Here is a 17,427-nt window from a genome sequence, read left to right as displayed (position 1 = left end):
ACCACCTTATCGTGGTGGAGAGGTTTGTGTGCTTGAAGGACCCTAGGAGCTATGTTGTCTGGAGCAAAAGCTCCTGGTAGGGTCTCCCATGGCAAACTGGTCCTAGGTGACAGGCCAGACAAAGTGTGATCCATAACCACCCCTATGAGGACAACAAAGCAGGACTTATGTACCCTGCCCGGATCAGGGTTACCGGGGCCCCACCCTGGAGCCAGGCCTGGGGGAGGGGCTCGCCAGCGAGCGTCTGGTGGCCGGGCATTCACTCATGGTGCCCGGCCGGGCCCAGCCCGAAGGAGCTACATGAGTCCCCCCTCCCATCGACCCACCACCAATGGGAGGGGCAGTAGTAGGGGTGCGGTGCATTGTGGATCGGGCAGTGTCCGAAGGCGTGGGCCTTGGCGTTCTGATCCTTGGTTGCTGAAACTGGCTTTTGGAACTTGGAACGTTACCTCACTGGCAGGGAAGGAGCCTGAGTTGGTGCGCGAGGTTGAGAGATACCGGCTAGATATAGTTGGGCTCACCTCAACACACAGCTTGGTCTCTGGGTCCAATCTCCTTGAGAGGGGCTGGACTTTTTTCTTTTCTGGAGTTGCCCATGGTGAGAGGCGGCGGGCAGGTGTGGGCTTTCTCATAGCCCCTCGACTCGGCGCCTGTATGTTGGGGTTTTCCCCGGTGGACGAGAGGGTAGCTTCCCTACGCCTTCGGGTTGGGGAACGGGTCCTGACTGTTGTCTGTGCTTATGCACCGAACAGCAGTTCAGAGTACCCAGCCTTCTTAGAGTCCTTGGAAGGGGTGCTTGAAAGTGCTCCTCCTGGAGACTCGATTGTCCTACTGGGGGACTTCAACGCTCACGTGGGCAATGACAGTAAGACCTGGAGGGGTGTGATTGGGAGGAATGGCCTCTCTGATCTGAACCCGAGTGGTGTTCAGTTTTTGGACTTCTGTGCAAACCACAGTTTGTCCATAACGAACACCATGTTTGTACACAAGGATGTCCATAAGTGCACATGGCACCAGGACACCCTAGGCCGCAGTTCAATGATTGACTTTGTTGTCGTGTCAGCGGACTTGCGGCCATGTGTACTGGACCCTCGGGTAAAGAGAGGAGCTGAGCTGTCAACTGATCACCACCTGGTGGTGAGTTGGATCAGGTGGTGGGGGAAGATGCCAGTCAGACCAGGCAAACCCAAACGTATAGTGAGGGTTTGCTGGGAACGTCTGGCAGAAGAACCTGTCAGATTGATCTTCAACTCACACCTCCGTCAGAACTTCGACCAGATATCGGGGGAGGTGGGGGACATTGACTCAGAATGGGCCATGTTCCGCTCCTCCATTGTTGAAGCGGCTGACTGTAGCTGTGGTCGCAAGGTAGTTGGTGCCTGTCGGGGCGGTAATCCTCGAACCCGGTGGTGGACACCCCAGGTGAGAGATGCCGTCGAGCTGAAGAAGGAGTCCTACCGGACATGGTTGGCCTGTAGGACACCAGAGGCAGCTGGCAGGTATCGACAGGCCAAGCGATCTGTGGCTTCAGTCGTTGCCAAGGCAAAAACCCGGGTGTAGGAAGAGTTCGGTGAGGCCTTGGAAAGTGACTTTAAGTCGGCTCCGAAAAGATTCTGGCAAACCGTCAGGCGACTCAGAAGGGGAAAGCAGTGTGCCACTAGCACTGTATATAGTGGAGATGGTGTGCTGCTGACTTCGACTGAAGACGTCATTGGGCAGTGGAAGGAATACTTTGAGGACCTTCTCAATCCCACCAACACGTTCTCCAGTGAGGAGGCAGCGTCTGGGGACACGGGAATAGGCTTGTCTAATACTGAGGCCGAAGTCGCTAAGGTAGTTAAAAAGCTCCTTGGCGGCAAGGCTGCAGGGGTGGATGAGATCCGTCCCGAGTTCCTCAAGGCTCTGGATGTTGTGGGGCTGTCTTGGCTGACACGCCTTTTCAACATTGCGTGGACATCGGGGGCGGTGCCACTGGATTGGCAGACTGGGGTGGTGGTGCCTCTTTATAAAAAGGGGGACCGGAGGGTGTGTTCCAACTACAGGGGAATCACACTCCTCAGCCTCCCAGGTAAGGTCTATGCAAGGGTACTGGAGAAGAGAGTCCGGCTTATAGTCGAACCTCGGATTCAGGAGGAGCAGTGCGGGTTCCGCCCTGGTCGTGGAACACTGGACCAACTCTTTACCCTCTCCAGGATTCTGGAGGGTTCATGGGAGTTTGCCCAACCAGTCCACATGTGCTTTGTGGATTTGGAGAAGGCATTCGACTGTGTTCCCCGGGGTATTCTGTGGGAGGTGCTTCGGGAGGAGTTTAAGTATCTCGGGGTCTTGTTCACGAGTGATGGTACAAGGGAGCGGGAGATTGACAGGCTGATTGGTGCTGGGTCAGCAGTGATGCGGGCTCTTTACCGGTCTGTTGTGGTAAAGAAAGAGCTGAGCCATAAGGCAAGGCTCTTGATTTACTGGTCGATCTACGTTCCCACCCTCACCTATGGTCATGAGCTTTGGGTAATGAGCGAAAGAACGAGATCGCGAATACAAGCGGCCAAAATGAGTTTCCTCCGCAGGGTGGCTGGACTCTCCCTTAGAGATAGGGTGAGAAGTTCGGTCATCCGGGAGGGACTCGGAGTAGAGCCGCTGCTTCTTCACGTCGAGAGGAGCCAGTTGAGGTGGTTCGGGCATCTTGTTAGGATCTATGGACTATATCGCCCAGCTGGCCTGGGAGCGCCTCGGAATCCCTCCCAGGGAGCTAGTGGAAGTGGCTGGGGAAAGGGAGGTCTGGGCTTCATTGCTCAGGATGCTGCCCCCGCGACCCGAACCCCGGAGAAGCGGAAGATGATGGATGGATGGATGGATGGACATTAATAGTATCTTTATTAATAGATCACTTTTTATTCCAGTGGCAGTAAGTAAGTGACGGTAACAGAAGAAATTATGAGGATTCATTTAAAATCATTTAACACAATAAGACATTAGTTTACAGAAATAAAGACCAAAGAGATGAAGTTTTAATTTAATGCCGAGTTTTCAGGTGTTTATTAGAAGTGAGCTCTGAGCTCCACAGTTTTAAACACTGTCCACTCACTGTCCACTCTATTAGACACTCCTACCTCGTCGGTCCACCTTGTAGATGTAAAGTCAGAGACGACAGCTCATCTACTGCTGCACAGTTTGTGTTGGTCATCCTCTAGTCCTTCATCAGTGGTCACAGGACGCTGCCCACAGGACGCTGCCCGCAGGACGCTGCCCGCAGGACGCTGCCCACAGGCCGCTGCCCACAGGACGCTGCCCACAGGACGCTGCCCCAAAGGACGCTGCCCACAGGACGCTGCCCACAGGACGCCGCCCACAGGACGCTGCCCCAAAGGACGCTGCCCACAGGACGTAACAGGGTTAACAGGGTAACAGAGTATCAGAGAAACAGATGGACTACAGTCTGTAACTGTAGAACTACAGAGTGGAACTATACGGTCAGTGGACAGTGAGTGGAGATACAGGGTGGTGTTCCTAATAAAGTGCTCGGTGAGTGTACATGTCAATGTATGTATATTTCAAAACTAGTGTCACTTTACAGTAAAAACCATACGCTCCCTCGGAGCCTATTGACAGCTGATTTGAGCCATCCTGAGCCATCGCCTGGTGCAGCTCGCCCTCGAGTGGTCTGGGATGGTGCTCAAAAGGAACCGTTAACCAACACATAAACCTAATACGGCTCCTACAACTGCTAATAACGATGTTATTACGTTCGCTTTTAGGAATCGCATCAGAAACAACTCTGTTCCTTTGTCTTAAGTGCTATTTGTCATTGTGTAAAAAAGAAATGAATATATAAAAACTTATTTCAGCTGATCACTTGTTTTTATTAGTTGTTAGCTTTCATAATCCCATGGTAAGCATAACTCTGCTACCAGTTCTGTTGCACAAGGTGTGCCCCAGGGTTCAGTCCTTGGCCCTCTACTCTTCATCATCTACATTTTATCCCTCGGTCAGATCGCCTGCCGTCATGCTCTTCATTTATATTGTTATGCTGATGATATACAGATCTACGTCTGCACCAAACCCATAATTAACCTGCCTCCCCATGCCCCAATATCTCGCCCTGTCCCTCACTTTCCTCCTTTAGAGTCCAGCTTAAATCCTTTTTTCTCAGCACTTTCACCCTTCTCCTCACTAATGTTTTATTTACTTTCCCCTGCCTCTGTAAAGCGACCTTGTGTCTGAGAAAGGCACTAGACAAGTTGAATTTATACTGAAATTATTATTATTAAAATCATTTGTTAAGAATATGATATGATATACACTATATTTCCAAAAGTATTCAGTCACCTGGCTTCACACACATATGAACTTGAGTGACGTCCCATATGATGAGAAGGTCTGGCTCACAGTCTCCACTCTAATTCATCCCAAAGGTGTTCTATGGGGTTGAGGTCAGGACTCTGTGCAGGCCAGTCAAGTTCTTCCACACCAAACTGGCTCATCCACGTCTTTATGGACCTGCTTTGTGCACTGGTGCGCAGTCATACTGGAACAGGAAGGGGACGTCCCCAAACTGTTCCCACAAAGTTGGGAGCATGAAATTGTCCAAAATCTCTTGGTGCTGAAGCTTTAAGAGTTCCTTTCACTGGAACTAAGGGGCCGAGCCCAACTCCTGAAAAACACCCCCACACCATGATCCCCCCTCAATAAACATATCCTGTAGTGGTCAGTCAGCTAGGCTGGTCTACCAAAGGGGAAGTCCACCATAATATCAAAATCTCTACATAACTAAATGGTTAAGTCATACCGAATGGTTTGGTGTGGTTCTAGATAATCTTATCGAGTCAGAGCTGCTCACAGTGGTGGTGATGGGAACCAGACGTCCCTCTAAAAGCTCCTCACAGTGGTGGTGATGGGAACCAGACGTCCCTCTAAAAGCTCCTACAGAAAGTTCATACACGAACTGGTTCTGAATTCACTGCCTGACGACGGAGACGCTGTTTTATGAGAGTTTTGAGAAGGCTTTGGTCTATAAGAGATTTTTTTTTTCAAGTTTTTTGTGGTAGAAATGTGCACTGTGTGTCCAAAGGTATCCGGATGCCCCCTTTAATACGGTCACAGCTCGTATAATCTCCGAAGAAAAGCACTGACCAGTAGAAGGGGACGCTCTGGAGCAGCGGCACATGACCCTGAGGTCACCATGGCCTGTGCCAAGTGTGGGCTAGAAGGGTATAAAGCCTCCCCAGCATTGGAAACGAGAGCTCTGGAGTGATGGAGCTCCATCCAATACCTCTGGGTGAGTTAGTGATCCGGAACTGACCATCCAACATCAGTACCCGACCTCAGTAATTGTATTATTATAATAATAATAAGTTCTTTGGTTCTTTCCCAGAGCTCTAGCTAGAACGACACTCACATCCACGGACTTGCCTGCTATTGCTGTCAGCTAACTTGGCTCATGTTAGCTCGTCTGAGGCGGAGTTTGGCTGATAAACCAGTCGAAAGTGCTGTTAATCCAACTAAACCATCACATTCAAACGAATTACACCATATCTCCCATTTAAAGCGGCGATTTAGCTGTTACGAGCTTGTTATTCGCCAGTTCACCGCTGGAATTTCCCGTTCCACCTTAAATGGTGCAGCACTTACACATACCTGTGGCGCCAGAATGCGACCGCTGCACCATTTAAGGTGGAACGGGAAATTCCACTCTTGCAAGCCGGTCTACCTTCTTCCAGCTTGACTGGGAAGCTGTTATTCCAGAAAAGGCTCCGGGGAACCGCGCAGCTCAGCGGGGGCCGTTTCTGGAGGCTTGGCTCCACTTTTCTTCACTTTTCCGAACCGGCAGGGGGCAGCAGAGGGGCTCTGCCTCTTCCACGCTTGAGGACGAGGAAGTGGATGTAGTGTTTATACACGGAGAACAGAGAAATAAACCCAAATAAAGCCGCGAGGTGAGTCTCTCTCTCTCTCTCTCTCTCTCTCTCTCTCTGTCTCTCTCCCTCTCTCTCTCTGTCTGTCTCCCTCTCTCTCCTCTCTCTCTCTCTCTCTCTCCCTCTCTCTCTCTCTCTCTCTCTCTCTCTCTCTGTCTCTCTCTGTCTCCCTCTCTCTCCTCTCTCTCTCTCTCTCTCTCTCCTCTCTCTCTCTCTCTCTCTCTCTCTCTCTCTCTCTCTCCCACCCACCATGTGCTTCCACTCACTGGCCACTTTATTATTCGCGCAGGCTTGTAAAGTTCGATTGAAGCTCTCCGAGCTCTTGGTTTCTGACCATAACACGCCGTCAGAGATGGAGGAGGAGTCCAGTCTGACACTGCACTGCTACAGCGACCCAGATCCTGAGGACACACCGGACCAGCAGAGCATCCGTGACGTGGAGCAGGACGGAGCTGGAGCTCAGCCTGAGGGTGAACCTGAACCGGAGAACACGGTGAGTTCTCTGTGTGACAGTGAGGAGCAGCACATACGGGAGGGAACCGGGGGCGGCGTGATATCGATCAGGGCTGCACACTGTAAACCTGCTGGACGTCAGTCACAACAGTGTAACAAGCTCATTGTGCTGAAGACGCTTGTTCTCCATGTTCTCCATCCTCATAGAAACACACGGCGTACAATGTAGTTACAGTTCTGTGCAAAAGTTTTGGCACCTGAGGAATAATAAGCATTCATTGTTGCTTATGGTTGGAGTGTGATGTCACCGATAAGAAACAAAGTCCACATGGTTGTTGGTTTTCAACTTAAGTAAATGTCCTTTAGAACCCACTTTTGGACATTTTAGCTTTATTTGCGTGTGGTCATGTGCAGGACGAGGAGGAGGAGGGCGTGTCCAGTGTGAATCCTGAGTGTGAAGCTGAAGAGTCGTCCGTATTCATACTTGACTCTGTGGGCCAGAGTGAGCAGCAGGACTCGGTGCAGGACGTGGAGCAGGACGGGGGCAGCCTCTCTCTGCAGTGCAACACTGACCCAGACCCTACAGAGAGTGTGGAGTCCAGCTGTACCGCTGCAGCTCAGACCCCTTTAAAGACGTGCTCGGTGAGGCTGGAGGACTGCAGGGGGACGCTGACGGCTGAAGATGGTGATTTAACTCCTCCTGGTAAAGCCTTGCGTTCATTACACAGCTTTTAAAGTCTGAACAGCTTATAAAGACTGGACGCCTCTAAAAGCTCCTCACAGTGGTGGTGATGGGAACCAGACGTCCCCCTCTAAAAGCTCCTCACAGTGGTGGTGATGGGAACCAGACGTCCCCCTCTAAAAGCTCCTCACAGTGGTGGTGATGGGAACCAGACGTCCCTCTAAAAGCTCCTCACTGGTTCTGAATTCACTGCCTGATGACTGAGACGCTGTTTCATGAGAGTTTAGAGAACTTCAACTCCATTCATGGTGGAGGGAGACATGCAGGGCGCTGTGCGGCAAAATAGTCCCCAAAGAAAACTCATTATTCCAGATTTTCCACTGTTTTCCATCATCAACATTCCATATAAGCTCAGAAGACTCGTGTAGGTTCTCTGGTGGTTCTGGATGGTAAGTAAAGTGTCTATATCTGTGTTGTAGTCATGGCGACGCCTGGTTCCCATCACCACCACTGTAAAGACGTCTGAACCGTTTCACACCAAACCCTCTGAACCTCTGATTTCACCTCACACCCTGAGTTATGGGGAAATTCTGAAAAATCGGTGGAGTTTCCCTTCAAATTCATATCCACAGCAGAGTAATGTTTGTTATCGGTTCAGACGAGGTGCCGTTCACAGGCACAGATGCATTAAGACTGTATATCAATATTACTGCTGTTAATATTAGTAGTATAATCACTTGTAGGTAGTTTGACCAGAGGAGGACGGGTCCCCCCTGGTGAGCCTGGTTCCTCCCAAGGTTTCTTCCTCAGTTCTGAGGGAGTTTTTCCTTGCCACTGTTGCCCCTGGCTTGCCCACTGGGGGGTTTCTGTACATTCTGTACATTCTTTCAGTCCTGTGGAAACTTTGTCTTTTCTGAAATCCTGTAAAGCTGCTTTGTGACAACATCCGTTGTAAAAAGCGCTATACAAATAAATTTGATTTGATTTGATTTATATGTCCAGGCAGCGGTGACAGGGTTCCGTCTGAAGAACACACCGAAGAACCGCTCCATTCCTGTTCTGACTGTGGAGAGACCTTTACAAGCAGAGATTTCCTCAGTCACCACCGGAGAACACACACTGCAGCTTCAGACCAGGGAACGTTCCGCAGGGAGAGCACGGTGAGTAGGAGCAGCAGAGTCGTTAACCAGGACTAGTTTCTGGGTTCCTCGGTTCCGCCTCTGTATATCAGGACGATGTTCGGCCTTCTTAAATCGCCTGAGAACCTAAACCTGTGTGTTCTTTCTCAGTAAGTTAACCATTCTGGTGTGGGAACACCAGTACAGTCTTGAAAAGCTGGTTCTTCAAGGGTTCTTTAGTAAAGACAGTGGTTCTGTATCAAGCCACGAACACTCAAAGTACCCTTTGCATGAGTAAACGAATGGTTCTTCAGACTGATGGAGAATATGCTTTCTCAAAAAGGGTTCTATATAACATCAAGAAGTGTTCTGCTACTGGTACGAGCTTTTCACCTGGCCTGCTCGGCACAGTGGAAGAACCCTTTTTTGGTGCTTTTCAAAAAAGTTGTATATAGAACCATCTACAGCACATTCTCCATCAGTCTAAAGAACCATTCGTTTACTCATGCAAAGGGTATAGAGTATAGAACTGTTTTCCTCCAAGAACCCTTGGAGAACCGAATTTTTGGAGCATGTGTATATACACTATATTGGCAAAAGTATTCGCTCGTTTTAATATGATGTCGGCCCACCCTTTGCAGCTATAACAGCTCCAGCTCTTCTGGGAAGGCTTTCCACAAGGGTTAGGAATGTTTATGGGAATTTCTGACGGTTCTTCCAGAAGCACATTTGTGAGGTCAGACACTGATATTGGACGAGAAGGCCTGGCTCTCAGTCTCCACTCTAATCCATCCCAAAGGTGTTCTATCGGGTTGAGGTCAGGACTCTGACAATAAGATACGATACAATAAACTACAATAGACAGTGCAGTACAATAAATAAACTCACTTCTTCTCACACTGGGGCTGAATCTCAAATGGCTCCCTGCTCCCTACATAGTGCACGGTGTAGGAGTTTAAATACTGGATCCTGCAGCCCAACAGAGCAAAACACAGATGAGAAACAGTCGTTTGGGACTCGGCCATGTCCACACTCCATACACGATGCTCTGTTTGACTATAGGGGCTAGAATTTCTAAACTTTCATAGCTAGAACACTGACAGGAGTTGAACTTTACAGTAATATATACATTAATAATATTTTATACTGACTCTCCTCCTGAATCTCTCAGCACTGCACGGTTCTGAAGAGCGAGGATCCTCCGGTTCCCCAGCGATGTTCCAGGTGCTGCGTGAAGTTCCACTGTCCTTTCTGCCCCCCCGCTGTTTACAAACCCCGTCACGACGCCTACAGCGTCAACAAACACCTGCAGTGCCACCTGAAGCACGCGGTGCGCCAGAGAGGTTCGTCACGTCGCTCACAGCTTATTCCCAGTGTAATAACCCTGAATAATCTGATTATCCTTTCATGATCTTCTATCAGAAGGTTCTGCTCCTGTTTCCATGTTCTTCTTTCTCTTTCTTTAGGCTACATTATCTGCATGTGTCATTTGGGCTGCAGGCCTAGAGGTCACTTCCACTGCCCCATCTGCGGCAGCACGGTCATCAGGAAGGACGACGCGCAGAGCCACATCAGCTCCTGTCGAGGTAACTCTGACCCCCTGGGTTTAAAGCCCTCGTCCACTTGGACTCGTCATTTCCCTCGGAGGAATCCACAGCACCACCTTAAGGGCTGTTCCAGTACCGTGTTATCACAGGGGAAGGGTGTTAGGTGATAAAGATGTTCATAAGCTACTTTAAAACACTTAATATTTCAAAACCATCGCATTCGATTTGCTCGACTTTAAAGGGGAACTTTCTGCAGTCTGTAAGTTTAAAACCACAACTTTGTTTACATCTTAACCGCTTGACTGTGCAGAAATTGAGAAATCAGTGGACTTCCCCTGTCTTCCCCTGTCTTCCCCTGTCTTCTCCTGTCTTCCCCTGTCTTCTCCTGTCTTCTCCTGTCTTCTCCTGTCTTCCCCTGTCTTCCCCTGTCTTCTCCTGTCTTCTCCTGTCTTCCCCTGTGCTGATACAACTTCATCATGTTCCTCTGCTATCCTGCTCGTTAGCACGCTAAAGGCTACACAGCTAACAAGAACAGAAAGGAGGGCGCTGCAGTTCGGCTTCACTACAGCCAGACAAAGCAGTCACTCACACCTCCTGATTAAGCCCAGACGCTTAATTACTACTTAATTACTAATTAATGAATACTGACGTCGACGTGTCACCCGGCTCTAATACTGACGTCCACGCGTCGCCCGGCTGTAATACTGACGTTGACGCGTCGCCCGGCTGTAATACTGATGTCGACACGTCGCCCGGCTCTAATACTGACGTTGGCGCGGCGCCCGACTCTATTACTGACGTCGACGCGTCGCCCGGCTCTAATACTGACGTCGGCGCGGCGCACGGCTCTATTACTGACGTCGGCGCGGCACCCGCCTCTAATACTGACGTCCACGCGTCGCCCGGCTGTAATACTGACATCGACGCGTCGCCCAGCTGTAATACTGACGTCGGCGCAACGCCCGGCTCTAATACTGACGTCGGCGCGACGCCCGGCTCTAATACTGACGTCGGCGCGGCGCCCGGCTCTATTACTGACGTCGACGCGACGCCCGGCTCTAATACTGACGTCGAGGCGGCGCCCGACTCTATTACTGACGTCGACGCGTCGCCTGGCTCTAATACTGACGTCGAGGCGTCGCCCGGCTCTATTACTGACGTCGGCGCGGCACCCGCCTCTAATACTGACGTCCACGCGTCGCCCGGCTGTAATACTGACATCGACGCGTCGCCCAGCTGTAATACTGACGTCGGCGCGACGCCCGGCTCTAATACTGACGTCGGCGCGACGCCCGGCTCTAATACTGACGTCGGCGCGGCGCCCGGCTCTATTACTGACGTCGACGCGACGCCCGGCTCTAATACTGACGTCGAGGCGGCGCCCGACTCTATTACTGACGTCGACGCGTCGCCTGGCTCTAATACTGACGTCGAGGCGTCGCCCGGCTCTATTACTGACGTCGACGCGTCGCCTGGCTCTAATACTGACGTCGAGGCGGCGCCCGACTCTATTACTGACGTCGACGCGTCGCCTGGCTCTAATATTGACGTCGGCGCGGCGCACGGCTCTATTACTGACGTTGACGCGTCGCCCAGCTCTAATACTGACGTCGAGGCGTCGCCCGGCTCTATTACTGACGTCGGCGCGGCACCCGCCTCTAATACTGACGTCCACGCGTCGCCCGGCTGTAATACTGACATCGACGCGTCGCCCGGCTGTAATACTGACGTCGGCGCGACGCCCGGCTCTAATACTGACGTCGGCGCGACGCCCGGCTCTAATACTGACGTCGGCGCGGCGCCCGGCTCTATTACTGACGTCGACGCGGCGCCCGCCTCTAATACTGACGTCCACGCGTCGCCCGGCTGTAATACTGACGTCGACGTGTCGCCCGGCTGTAATACTGACGTCGGCGCGTCGCCCGGCTCTAATACTGACGTCGGCGCGACGCCCGGCTCTAATACTGACGTCGGCGCGACGCCCGGCTCTAATACTGACGTCGGCACGGCGCCCGGCTCTATTACTGACGTCGAGGCGGCGCCCGACTCTATTACTGACGTCGACGCGACGCCCGGCTCTAATACTGACATCCACGCGTCGCCCGGCTCTAATACTGACGTCGGCGCGTCGCCCGGCTCTAATACTGACGTCGGCGCGACGCCCGGCTCTAATACTGACGTCGGCGCGACGCCCGGCTCTAATACTGACGTCGGCGCGACGCCCGGCTCTAATACTGACGTCGGCGCGGCGCCCGGCTCTATTACTGACGTCGACGCGTCGCCTGGCTCTAATACTGACGTCGAGGCGGCGCCCGACTCTATTACTGACGTCGACGCGGCGCCCGGCTCTAATACTGATATCCACGCGTCGCCCGGCTGTAATACTGACGTTGACGTGTCACCCGGCTGTAATACTGACGTCCACGCGGTGCCCGACTCTATTACTGACGTCGACGCGGCGCCCGGCTCTAATACTGACGTCGAGGCGTCGCCCGGCTCTATTACTGACGTCGACGCGGCGCCCGCCTCTAATACTGACATCCACGCGTCGCCCGGCTGTAATACTGACGTCGACGTGTCGCCCGGCTGTAATACTGACGTCGACGCGTCGCCCGGCTCTAATACTGACGTTGACGCGTCGCCCGGCTCTAATACTGACGTCGACGCGTCGCCTGGCTCTAATACTGACGTTAGCGCGGCACCCGGCTCTAATACTGACGTCGACGCGTCGCCTGGCTCTAATACTGACGTTAGCGTGGCACCCGGCTCTAATACTGACGTCGGCGCTGCGCCCGGCTCTAATACTGACGTCGACGCGTCGCCCGGCTCTAATACTGACGTTAGCGCGGCACCCGGCTCTAATACTGACGTTGACGCGTCGCCCGGCTCTAATACTGACGTCGGCGCTGCGCCCGGCTCTAATACTGACGTCGACGCGTCGCCCGGCTCTAATACTGACGTTAGCGCGGCACCCGGCTCTAATACTGACGTTGACGCGTCGCCCGGCTCTAATACTGACGTCGACGCGTCGCCCGGCTCTAATACTGATGTTAGCGCGGCACCCGGCTCTAATACTGACGTCGACGCGTCGCCCGGCTCTAATACTGACGTCGGCGCTGCGCCCGGCTCTAATACTGACGTCGGGGCGACGCCCGGCTCTAATACTGGCATTGACATTTGTCAACACCTCTCTATGTGTCCAAAGTGTCTGACGCTCCCAGTGAAGAGAGGCTCCATCCCTGCGCTGACTGTGGAGAGACGTTCAAAACCAAACATCACCTCAGTTACCATCTGAGGACACATACCCGAGAGAAGCCGCAGGCCTCGGGTCAGGAGACCCACCCCGGAGAGAACAGAGTGAGTAGAGAACAGAACTGTTTAACTGTTTTACAGGCGTACGGTTCTTACTGCGGGGTTACGTGGAGGTCAGTAGGTCCAGCATTACCAGCACTGAGCGTATCTCCAGTTCATTCATCGTTTTAATAACCGAGTTTGTCACTTGTGGTTATTGCTGTATTTTACTTTTCATTAGATTCATTAATTAAATACTAAATGATACGTTACATATACACACTTAAAGAGATGGCTCTTCAAGGGTTCTTTAGTGCAGAAAATGGTTCTATTTAGCTTCCAAAAGGTTCTTTAATTCTTACAGGCTTGACGTTGTGACAGTTTAAGAACCCTTTTTGGTGCATCATCTCCATCAATCAGAAAAACAATTTCACCCTGCAGAGAACCATTTAATTATGCAAAGGTTTTTTTTGAGTGTTCATGGTTCTATATAGAACTATTTTTTTTTACTATGGAACCCTTGAAGAGCATTTTTAAGAGTCTAGTAGAATATGAATACTACATATGAATCTCCCTTTTTGAAGGGTTCTATACCAAAGGGGTTCTCCTACTGTTACGATGTCAAGCTTGTATCGATAGAAGAGCCCTTTGAGAAGCTATATAGAACCAGCTACAGCACATTGTCCATCAATCTGAAGAACAATTTCACCATGCAGTGTTGTAGATGGTTCTATATAGAACCGTCGTGAAAAAAAACCAAAAAAGGGTTCTTCTATTGTGACAGGCTTGACATCAAAATAGTAGCAGAACCTATTTCCAAGAAAGGTTCCATACAGAACCAGCTACAGCACATTCTCCATCAATCTGAAGAACCATTTCATGATGCAGAGAACCATTTAAACATGCAATGGTTCTATATAGGACCATTGTTTTTAAGTGTTTTTGTACCGTAAAGCCTTCCCAGAAGATTAGAGGTTGATTTGAAAGGACAAACTCGTTTTAATTGATTTTGGAGGAAACATTGACGGGTTTGTTTGTCCACAAACTTTTGGCCATGCACTGTATGTGTTGTTAATGATGTCCTGCTCACAGTGTAAAATACACACCGATACTGACTCTCCTCCTGAATCTCTCAGCACTGCACGATTCTGAAGAGCGAGGATCCTCCAGTTCCCCAGCGATGTTCCAGGTGCTGCGTGAAGTTCCACTGTCCTTTCTGCCCCCCCGCTGTTTACAAACCCCGTCACGACGCCTACAGCGTCAACAAACACCTGCAGTGCCACCTGAAGCACGCGGTGCGCCAGAGAGGTTCGTCACGTCGCTCACCCTTATTCCCAGTGTACGCTTATTCCCAGTGTAATAACCCTGAATAATCTGATTATCCTTTCATGATCTTCTATCAGAAGGTTCTGCTCCTGTTTCCATGTTCTTCTTTCTCTTTCTTTAGGCTACATTATCTGCATGTGTCATTTGGGCTGCAGGCCTAGAGGTCACTTCCACTGCCCCATCTGCGGCAGCACGGTCATCAGGAAGAACGACGCGCAGAGCCACATCGGCTCCTGTCGAGGTAACACCACAAAACCCTGAAGAGACCCTTCTATCTGTAGATGAGCTTATATCGTCTGTCAGTAGTGTTCATCAGCAGATAAAAACACTGAATGTGAACACCGGTGCAGTGAGAAGCATGGGTACTGTAGCTGGGACACAGTTGTTATGGTAATGATGCTCTTCATCTGGAGAACAGCCCAAAAGCAAAGCTATATTTAAAGCACAAACCGTTTTGTTTATTTGTTGGTTTTTGGTCTATTTTATTGTTGTTATTGACATTAAAGGAGGGCGAAACACAGGAAGCAACATATATATATATATATATATATATATATATATATATATATATATATATATATATATATATATTAGTATTGTGGTAATACATTTAAATGTGATTTGTTTAAAAGAAATAAAACTAAGTTTTTTTTGTCCATCAAAATAAAAAAACCATAAGGTGACTGACCTGCACCAGCTCTAAAATCGGACCAGTCACCGAAGTGGCTTCGTCAAAGATGTGATGTCGCTGATTCTCTGGTTCGTCCAACTCGTTTGCGTTTATTCTGTTCTTGTCTTGTCTCTGCCCAGATTTCCAAAACGTGTTACAGTGATAAAAGTTTAATCACTATTAGCACATTTATCATTTATTTATAATTTATCATTTATTCTTCATTAGTGATTATTTTTTTACTAAAAAATCTGTTTTCACTGCCGGTAAAGCCTCACAATAACACCGCATTCCACCATAAGAACGTCATACCAACAGTGAAACATGGTGGTGGTAGTGTGATGGCCTGGGGCTGCTTTGATTCTGCAGGACCTGGACGACTCGATGGAACCATGAATTAGGGGGGTTATTACTTTTTCACATGCGTGATATATGGGTTTTGAGTAAATCTTTACCTTCAGTAAATTGAATGATCAATTAACGGCTGCATTTCATGTTTACTCATGTTGTTTTTGTCTTATTAAAATTTGTTGGATGATCTGAAACATTTAAATGTGACAAATTAACAAAAATGAAAGAAATCAGGTGAGGGGCAAATACTTTTTCACAGCGCAGTACCTAAAAGCTGCCGGGCACCGAACAAGCTCAACTCAGCGGCTGGGTAGAAAAAACAACCCAGCGGTTTATAAAGTACCCCCGACTGAAATGTTACCGTCAGATTAAAACCATCATTTTAACATTTTGTTGTTCTTTCAGGCAACGGCGTCAAACCTCCGGCTGAAAGGCGAGCGGGAGAGACGCCTCACCTCTGTCCTCACTGTGGGAAGATTCTGAAAAGCAAGCGAAATCTCGTCCACCACCAGAGGATTCATACCGGAGAGAAGCCCTACCTGTGCGCCTCCTGCGGCAAGCAGTTCTCCAGCCTTTGCTCCTTCTCAGTCCACCAGGTCACTCACAGCGGAGAACGGCCTCACCACTGCTCCGCCTGTGGGAAGCGCTTCAAACGCAAGTCTGAGTGTTTGATCCACCAGAGGAGACACAGCGGAGAGAAGCCCTACCTGTGTGCTACCTGTGGAAAACAGCTGTCCAGCAGGAAAACCCTGTCAGCGCACCAGAAAACGCACAGCGGGGAGCGTCCACACCGTTGCCTTACCTGCGGAAAGAGCTTCACTTTGAAGTCCAGCCTCACTGCCCACAGAGGGACACACACACGGCCCTATGACTGCCCTCAGTGCGGGAAGAGTTTCGCCAGATCTGACAATCTGAGAGCTCATCAGAGAACGCACACCAAGGACTAATCCCTGATGGAAACATTTCTTCATATGGGATCCGTTCTACCAAACGTGAGTTCAGCTGCTGTGAAATGACAGAGGATGAACAGGAAGACCGGCGACAGAAACCGAGGATGGACTGGAAGACCGGCGACAGAAGCCGAGGATGGACTGGAAGACCGGCGACAGAAACCGAGGATGGACTGGAATACCGGCGACAGAAACCGAGGATGGACTGGAAGACCGGCGACAGAAACCGAGGCTGGACTGGAAGACCGGCGACAGAAACCGAGGCTGGACTGGAAGACCCTTTTCATACTTACGTATTTGACACGGTGGAAGTCGTCACTGCAGGGAAACCAATAGAGCGGTGGCAGCGTTTCTGAGTGACAATGTAGACAGAGTCTTCCTTAATGGTGTCTCTGATGGGGAAACTCATTTATTAATAAGAATGATAATATATATATATATATATATATATATATATATATATATATATATATATATATATATATATATATATATATAAATTGTCTTTATGTTGCACATTTTTTATTAATGTCTACTCAAGATGCTTTACAGTGAAATAAAATTCATAAAAACGTCTAAAGAGTCTTAAGATTCTACATTAAAAGATTCTGCTTAGTGTTCATGATTCTATATAGAACCCGTCTTTATTAAAGAACCTTTGAAGAACTGTGTGTGTGTATATATATATACATACATACATTGTGTATATATACATTATATATATAACCATTTCTTGCTTAAATGGTTCTTTGCATGCTGAAACGGATCTAGAGCTTGATGAGCAATGTGCTGTTGATGGTTCTATGTACAACCTTTTTGAAAATGCTTCTTTATAGCACCAAAAAGGGTTCTAATATTATATAGAGGCTTGACCTTGTAAACAATACCAGAACCTTTTCTGGTGCTATATAGAACAACACATTCTCCATCTATCTGAAGAACCGTTTCACCATTTTCAAAATATGTTTATTTTTAACTCATGATTCACTTCTACAAAATTGTGGTGGATGACGATCAGATAAAATATATTTATCAAAATAATTTATCAGCATCTGAATGATAATTTGATAAATCCCATATCGGTATTCCCATTCCTGCTACAAACCTTCTTCCACAGTCAGGCCACAATACAG

At 49.5% G+C, this 17,427-nt stretch overlaps 1 protein-coding gene across 1 annotated transcript; it reads left to right on the top strand.

Moving 5' to 3' along the window:
* Positions 1 to 5,820: 5,820 nt before the first annotated feature.
* On the top strand, positions 5,821 to 16,711 carry LOC108414834 (zinc finger and SCAN domain-containing protein 2-like). Its single transcript, XM_017687735.2, has 10 exons — positions 5,821 to 5,927; positions 6,196 to 6,399; positions 6,774 to 7,062; positions 8,044 to 8,201; positions 9,331 to 9,502; positions 9,626 to 9,745; positions 12,912 to 13,063; positions 14,134 to 14,305; positions 14,445 to 14,564; positions 15,750 to 16,711. Exons 2-10 carry the CDS (start codon positions 6,259 to 6,261, stop codon positions 16,289 to 16,291), a joined length of 1,866 nt encoding a protein of 621 aa, XP_017543224.1. The 5' UTR covers positions 5,821 to 5,927; positions 6,196 to 6,258; the 3' UTR covers positions 16,292 to 16,711.
* The last annotated feature ends 716 nt before the right edge of the window (positions 16,712 to 17,427 follow it).

This window comes from Pygocentrus nattereri, chromosome 12 (genome assembly GCF_015220715.1).
Source record: "Pygocentrus nattereri isolate fPygNat1 chromosome 12, fPygNat1.pri, whole genome shotgun sequence".
NCBI lineage: Eukaryota > Metazoa > Chordata > Actinopteri > Characiformes > Serrasalmidae > Pygocentrus > Pygocentrus nattereri.
The sequence above is the reverse complement of the archived record's forward strand: the minus strand, read 5'-3'. Positions and strand labels throughout refer to the sequence as shown.

Coding starts and splice junctions, on each gene's coding strand:
- LOC108414834 (XM_017687735.2), top strand. CDS start 6,259: ATGGAGGAGGAGTCCAGTCTGACACTGCACTGCTACAGCGACCCAGAT. Junction 13,064..14,133: donor CCCACCCCGGAGAGAACAGA/GTGAGTAGAGAA, acceptor TGAATCTCTCAG/CACTGCACGATTCTGAAGAG. Junction 14,565..15,749: donor CCACATCGGCTCCTGTCGAG/GTAACACCACAA, acceptor TTGTTCTTTCAG/GCAACGGCGTCAAACCTCCG.